This window comes from Saccostrea echinata, unplaced genomic scaffold (assembly GCF_033153115.1).
Source record: "Saccostrea echinata isolate AGI-Se365-2 ecotype Australia unplaced genomic scaffold, CSIRO_AGI_Sech_v1 ptg000009l, whole genome shotgun sequence".
Lineage (NCBI taxonomy): Eukaryota > Metazoa > Mollusca > Bivalvia > Ostreida > Ostreidae > Saccostrea > Saccostrea echinata.
Window position 1 is genome coordinate 7070727 of NW_026889758.1, and position 8181 is coordinate 7078907.

Sequence of the window (8181 nt, forward strand, 5' to 3'; positions counted from 1 at the left end):
GGACAGTTGAAAAGGAAAGGTTATAATATTTTATTTTAGCAAATTAATAAATCCTTCAGGACTGATTATCAACATGAGATGATAAATGAATGTTACTTACATATTACAGTCAGATAAATAGAACCACAAGTAGTTAGTAAATGAGAAACAAATGCATAGGAGACGATATGAACATGGCTCATACACAGATGAAGTCAGAGCATAGGTCAGTCATATTTCATGATAATTATGACAGAGCATAACTAAGAGATGATGATAGAGCTTAGCTCAGACACACCTGATGGTAGAGCGTCAAGATGGTGCAAAGCTCAGGCACAGATGATGATGGTATAACATACCTATGGCACGGATGATGATTGTACAGCATACCTATGGCACGGATGATGATGATTAAAATGATGATAGAGAACAGCTAAAACACAAATGATGGTATAGCATACCGACGGCATGGATGATGATGATTGAAATGATGATAGAGCACAGCTAAGACACAAATGATGGTAAAGCATAATTCAGACACATAATGATTTAAGAGCATTGCTCAGACACAGATAACGATATAAGAGCATAGCTCGGACACAGATAATGATTTAAGAGCATAGCTCAGACACAGATATTGATATAAGAGCATAGCTCAGACACAGATATTGATATAAGAGCATAGCTCAGACACAGATAATGATTAAAGAGCATAGCTCAGACACAGATAATGATTTAAAAGCATAGCTCAGACACAGGTAATGATATAAGAGCATAGCTCAGACACAGATAATGATTTAAGAGCATAGCTCAGATGCAGATGAGGGTGGAGTATATCTCAAACACAGATGATGATGATGATGATGATGATGATCGAGCACAGCTCAGACAGAGGTGATGACAATAGAGTAAATGCAGCTCAGACACAGATAATGGTAGAACATAGCTCTAGCACAGATGATGATAGAGCAAAGGTACATGTACATTATAGCTCCAGCACAGATGATGGTAATCATGGTATAGCATAGCTCAGACACAAAGGATGGTAGGATGGTATAGCATAGCTCAGGCAAAGACGATGATGGTAGGGCATAGCTCAGACACAGACGATGGTAAAGCATAACTCAAACACAGATTATGGTTGTAGAGAATAACTCGGGCAAAGAGCATATCTCATACACAGATGCCTAGATTTGTTATTAACAATGAAGCTTATGGAAGGAAATGTATCTATAAAGATTTTTAGCAAGAATCTTATATTTATCATGTAAATGGTAACATTCAAAAATCAGAATTGGACCTTATCTTAAAGAAAAAAAATGTTTGTTCAAATGTGTCCTTCTAAAAGATAAACTCAGTCCAAAGATAACTGAAAGTAAAACATTTGAAATTAAAAGTGATCGTTTATTCACTTACTGAATTTCACTTTAGACATCCTATTATTCCATTTCTATCCAACCTGGATATATGAAATCCTGTGTAGAACCATCTCTAAAATCTTTAGAGAATCGACTTCCGGGGACAAACATATGTTTGTAATATATAGCTATGCCCCCTGCAAGCCAGCCAATCCACCAGCCATACGTACCCACAGACATGATCGTGTGATTGGCCATAGAAAGAAGAGCTAAATCTTCCGCGGCCGAATTTCCTTCAGAGAAATATACATTGGGTTCTGTATTCAAAGCGTCTCTAGACCACTCTAAGTCTGTTGAACCAACGATAAATAACACTTTCCTAAACTTCTTTTTGAAATAGGATATAGCATTAAAATAGTAACTTGCGTTCGGTGTAATTTTACCGAAAGCCACTACTTCTTTTGAAATATAATCCTCTCTGCGAATATGCACGCTGACGACAACACTTTCACTGTCTAATGTGAAATTCATTCTTTGTAAAATATCCTTGAATTGCAAATCAGCCTTTTGCCTGACTGACTCTTTGAATCGGAATATATCTCGAATTTCCTCTTCATTATCTACCCAGTATTTCCAAGACTGAAAGTAACCGTAAAATTTTACACTTTTATGGCGAGGGACCTCAACTAACCTTTCGTCAAAGGATAGAGCCCATCGCTCAGAGCGTATTGGAAGCTTTGAGCAAGCATTCCGACGTTTTCCAATACGTGATAATGTTGTTTCCTGTATATTGAACACGGTTGGAAGCGGAGATTTCTCTGGGATAATAGGATAAAGGCCTTTGCTTGTTGCTATCGCGTATAGGAACGCGTACTCTAGCATAAGATTTCCTAATCGGCCTCTAAAGTCAACACAAACAATTTTGGAGGATTCTGAAAAAGTGAAAGTGGTTCTTTTTCTGATTTTCTTTTGAATGGTGGCAGAAGATGGTTGTTGTATGACAGTGCCATTGAATGTTATAGTACTTTGTTTCCACTGGAGTGTGTCCATGTCTCTTTGATGCAGTTGCAGCAGACTTTTATCAGATTCAGACCTTTTATACAAAACAGCAAAAGTGATCAGCACTGGAAGGCAAAGGTAAACTGAAAAATGAAAATGACAAGATAAAAACTTAGAGCATCGTATTGTCTACTGTTTTTGCATTCTTTTTTTTTTTTTAACAAGTATCATTCGATTTAAAACCAACCAATGTAAAATTATTGTATTTCGATGATTTTTTCGAATTCTAATTGGGAACAGAGATCCTTAATATTGTTCATCGTGTAGCTAGAATTTTCAATGCTTTTTTAATGACTGAGAAGAAGGGTTTTGATACGTAATTTAATTACTCATTACTAAAACATTCAACAAGTTTCATAGAATATACTGCAGATCTGTAGTTCGCTGGTCTGATAAAAATGGTGTGGACGACCAGGAAGCTTAGTGTTAACCATTGCAAAAAGTATATTTATTGCGCACAAAAAAAGTGTGCTGGTTTGTTTTGTTTTTGTTTTTGTTTTTTTTTTTCGATTTAGCTCCGATCTCGAAATATTACTAATCGTGTGTTCCTGGCGTATTCTTTTACTTCATCCACAACAAAACATCCCCAAGCCGTTGCCCTCCTGGGCATGAAATTGAGTCCATCGGAAATTTCGCCTATATATATGTATACTGCTATATTGGGTGGCAAGGCAATTCGGTCCAGCAAGACTTGTACATGCAGTTTTATTGTGGAAGTAGTAAAGAACGATCGGTTAAAAATATTTTGAGGATAGAGATTTATTACATTTTCAACAGTGAAATTCTGTGATTTACTACATTTTCAACAGTGAAATACTATGATTTATTACCTAATTTATTAATTAATTAATAATTATTAATATTGATTTATTAAGTAAGTGAAAAATGTCATCAGATAGAGATAGTAACTAAAACGTCTTGATAGAGACTAAAACTGCCAATTTCTTCCCAAATATGTTGCTAAAATCCATGTTACAATGTTTTCAATCTCACAACTGCTAATCTGTATGACGTCTCAACCGCTCAATTATGACATCACAGCCTATGACACTGTGTTAAGAAAAGACAGAGGCAAAGGGAAGATGAAAGAAATTGAAATAAACAGAAAATTTAATGTTTTGTAGTTGGTTATAGAATTTATTTCACTCGCGAGTCAGGATTTTTTTTTTCTTATATATTCACTCGTGCTTTGCACTCGTGAAAATTTATATTTGAAAAATCCTGTCCCACTCGTGAAATAAATTCCATATATCCAACTATAAAACATTGAATATATTTATTGAATAAAAGTGATATTCTCTCACAGTGTGAAAGCATACCAAGGTGATATTCTCTCATATGAAAGGAAATTAAAGTAGGTAAAAAATAATTTCTGGCCTGTCATAAGGTATAGATAGTAACTAAACCGTCTTGATAGAGACTAAAACTGCCAATTTCTTCCCAAATATGTAGCTAAAATTCATGTTACAATGTTTTCGATCTCACAGTTGCTAAGCAATGACATCTTAACCTCTCAACTATGACATCACAGCCAGGAACACTGTGTTAAGAAAAGACAGACGAATCTGGAAAATCACTTGTTATAACCAGATAATTCAATGTTTTGTAATTGGATATGGAATTTATTTCAATCGTAAGACAGGATTTTATTTTATATATTTTCACTCGTGCTTCGCACTCGGAAAAATTTTAAAAAAAATCTTGTCCCACTCGTGAAATAAATTCCATATCTAACTGAAGAACATTGAATATCCTCTATATATTTATTCGGTATACTACATACTTTGATGCAATGCATTTTGACATTTTTTTCCAGAGGGTGAGAGGTTCCACATCAGTCAATAAATTTCCACCCAGAAAAAAACCCCGTAAAATCCATTTCCCAAACGTGAAACAAACCTACTTCTTGGTGGTAGTAATGAGGTACACTTTTTCCAAAGTCATTTTTTATTTGCTGCAGTATATACCTTTATTATATATTTGTTATATAATACAGGATTTTTGCATCCCTAATATGAACACAGGCACGTGCCCTGTATTACACACCCTGTGAAATCAGCGCACTTTTTGTGCGCAGTATACACTTTTTTCAATATGGGTGGTACTGTAGCTCAGTGGTCGTCCATCCCAATTTTTTTTCAGTCCAGCTAGCTACAGATCTGCAGGTAGTGTGAATACAGAAAATCGTGCTTATAAGGAAGTGCCGAGGACATTAATTTTTAGTTTCTTATAACCTAGATGCTTGATATCCATGTAAACAAGTGTAAATGATACGAGGTAAGGGAGATAATGTAACTTCCTTATAACCGAGATGTCCTCATATCCGTGTTCATAATAGGCGCGTTTTACTGTATATTGTATTCGAGCTTACCTGTACAGCGGGTTCTTTTATTTATATTCATCCCTTTATCCACAACTGATAGCAAGAAAAAGTTGTAATCATCCGTGTCAGAACTCTAAAATAACAAGTGTATTATCTTATCATTAAATAACCATAATGATTTCATTCATCTTTTCTTACAGTTCTAAAAATATCAGGATCTTTTTTCCGAATTCTTGCATTTTTTTCATGTTTTGGAGACTTATTTTTTTTTTTTACAAAAGCATTATTTCTCATAAAATGCCCGAGTTCGATTTTTAACCAGACTTCATGCACTTACCAGAGATATTTAATTTTCAATAATAATTCCTATTTATGTTGATGATCCCAAACTTTGTTCACAGCAAACTCGTTCGTCCAGTAAGTGGTGTACTTAGTCGTATAAGATTCAGGAAGTGGACTTGGGTAATTTGATAACAAGCCTCCCCGAGGGTATAGTATTAACGTTTTTGCACTACATTTAGTTTTATTTTTGGGTGCTGCTTGTTTTTAAGGTACAGTCAGGTAACGTAAGGCACACTGTAGTTTGCCGACGGATTAAATACGGAATTAACAGGTTAAGTATATGAGTACAAAATTTAGTCCTTGACAGATTAAAAAATACCTTCTTTGATTCCTGCACTGAACTTGACATTTGGTTGTTTAATAATTTCTTAAAATTTTTCTTCCATTTCAGTTTATTCATGATTTGTTTAAAAGAATGCCTTCAAACTTTCAGCTTAATTTTGTTTAAACAGAAGGCACCATTGTTTTTATAGTGATGGCCAACTAACGTCCTTGTTCAGGGCCTTGACATTAGAGACTATTTTTAACCCCACACATGCCCGGCCAGAAAGGGCGTATTTGAAAAGAAAATGATTTATGAAAAATGCACGCTGAAGTAATTTAAAGGGGCCTGAACACTTTCATTTCACTTTCATTTACAATTTTAATTTCTTACTAAAAAAATAACTTCAGTGTAATGAAATAAACTTACAATTGATTTCATACAGGTGGTGAAACGTTTTCTTCTGGGCGAAAAGTGTCATGCTTGTCAATGAACAAATAGCACCAACCAAAGGCAACGGCCAGTGCTTAAAGAGAAAATTATTAACATCGGTCATCCATGGAAAAAGTTCAAAGCCATGAAAATACCATAGTTCTCATACTCATCAAAATGTAAAGCGCAAGTGAAAAGATTTTTCCCCAAAGAAATAATAAATAATTTCCTCTATTGTCTCCATGTTTGTTATAAAAGTTGGTTCACTTTATATATTACCCTTTGGGAGGAGGAGAAATTCTTAATACGTGATGAGGTATACTTAAATCAGAGCAAATCCGGGCAGGTGTAAAATTCTCCTTTGGTTGAAAATTAAAACTTCAGGATGTTGGGTTATGGAAATAAAACCCATTCTAAGGACATAAATACCTTTAGAACGTTTTGCTATTAAAGTATTGTCATATTGTAATTTTTGAATTTACCGGGTGGTAGTAAATACAAAAATTACAATATGACAAATTTTTGTATTTACTATCACCCGGTAATTTCAAAAATTACAATATGACAATATGTTGTACAAAATGTACTATCATTCATCTTATATTAAAAGCACAGAAATTAATTTTTTTTTCATGAATCTCTTTCTTTTCAAAACCACCCTTTCTGAGCATGTGTGGGGGTAAAAAAAAAATAGTCTCTAATGTCAGGGCCCTGAACAAGCACAATACTAGTAGTTATCTGGCCATTCAGTATATTGTTGGGAATGGTTACAAAAAATTCATTCAGCATAGGGAACACAAATTATTCCACATATTAACCCATCATCAGATTTGCTTATTTGATATAAAATGAAGATTATTGTTTGTTGTTTTGATTTTTCCATGTGATTTATGCAAAGAGTAAAATCAACAATATATTGCACAATTGATTAACACTATATATATGGTTACCGGTAATTTTTTAAAGAAAAATCGAATTGTAGTATATCTACTTTTTATATATAGTTGTACATCATTTCATCAATTGAAATGAGTACGCATCATTCAGCCTTGAATTGGTTTCTGAATTGCCGCCAAAAATGTAAAGTCTTTCATCTTCGTCAGAAAATGCAGCAGTAAACCACCCTCGTGGTTCAGGCACGTCACCCTGTACAGCAACCTTGACCCATTTCTGGGGAACAGACGTGTCAAGGATGAATGTATCATTGGAGAAATTCCCTGCGCCTTCGTGACCTTTATCAGAAGGATCAACCTCCCCGCCTACAACTATTATGTTGGTTCCATGGGAAACCACACCGAACACACTCCTTGGTGGCAGTGGTGTAAGGAAGGTCAAAGTTTGCCATGTTTTTGATTTGGTGTCAAATGCATGAACATCGTTCATTTCCCTGCCAGCAAAGCCTGCAACAACATAAAGAGTTTTACCCACGGCAACAAGGCCTGGACCACCGCGGCCCTCAATCACATCATACGATGGCTGTTTTTCCCACTGGTTTGTAGCGACATCTAAACAGTACAAATCATTCAGTCGGCCTTTTTCTGAACAACCACCAAATACATACAGTGAGTTCTCCATCGCTGTCATGGAATGAAAGCTTCTGGCTAAAGGAACCTCTCCACTTGTAGCAAGTTTACTCCATTCCTTTGTCGAGGTGTTGAACGAGTACATGTCGTTCGTGTCCCCCTCTCCCATTGTGATTCCAGATCGACCACCAAACACATACATACAATCACCAATACTAGCTACTGCGGCGGCATTTATAGGTTTGGGCTCGTTTTCCTTGTTTTTTGGCTGACAAACGCTCCATTCCTGTGTTTCTAGATTTAGACAGTGCACGGTACTGCCAATGGGCACTCGCGGAGAATGTTCCCCTCCAAAAACATAAGCGTTTTTGTTGATAATCACAAAGCCGTGACTGCTTCTGCCGATGGGCAAGGCACCTCTAGTGGACAGACGACACCACAAACCCTGCAATATATAAAAAAGAAACCATTATATTTCATGTCTAGAGTTGCTTATTCAAGAACTGAAATCCGATGTTTTTGTCCCAAACTACAATCCATACCTCAACTAAAATGAAAGTGTTGAGCAATGTACATTATATTTCTCATGACAGGTGCTTAAGCCTTTGGACACAATGTTTACTGACTTTAAAATCACTTTTACCACGAAAGAGGATCTTTCCATTGATTTACATAAGTTTTTGCTAATTTTATGCCTTAACCTAAGTATCGTGTTCATGCTTATTCAACTGAAGCGCGTTTGATTTAGATATGATATTTCAGTAACAAATAATAATAGAGAAATCAGACGACAATTTCATTTTTGTTAAACTGAATAGACTAATTTCACTACCTGCATATCTCGCTTGAAATAGTCCTTGACAAAGTTTTGACAGTAAAAAACCTACGTGCACGATGTCAAGC

General features: G+C 35.5%; 2 protein-coding genes across 2 annotated transcripts; both read right to left on the minus strand.

Moving 5' to 3' along the window:
- Window positions 1-1418: 1418 nt before the first annotated feature.
- LOC133183237 (galactoside alpha-(1,2)-fucosyltransferase 2-like) lies at window positions 1419-2234 on the minus strand. The gene has a single exon (XM_061318187.1). It carries the CDS (start codon window positions 2217-2219, stop codon window positions 1419-1421), a length of 801 nt encoding a protein of 266 aa, XP_061174171.1. The 5' UTR covers window positions 2220-2234.
- Window positions 2235-6633: 4399 nt separating this feature from the next.
- LOC133183238 (uncharacterized) lies at window positions 6634-8181 on the minus strand. The gene is made up of 2 exons (XM_061318188.1): window positions 8111-8181; window positions 6634-7723 (listed from the first exon to the last, which is right to left on the minus strand). The coding sequence occupies exons 1-2, from the start codon at window positions 8114-8116 to the stop codon at window positions 6767-6769; spliced, it is 963 nt and encodes a 320-aa protein (XP_061174172.1). The 5' UTR covers window positions 8117-8181; the 3' UTR covers window positions 6634-6766.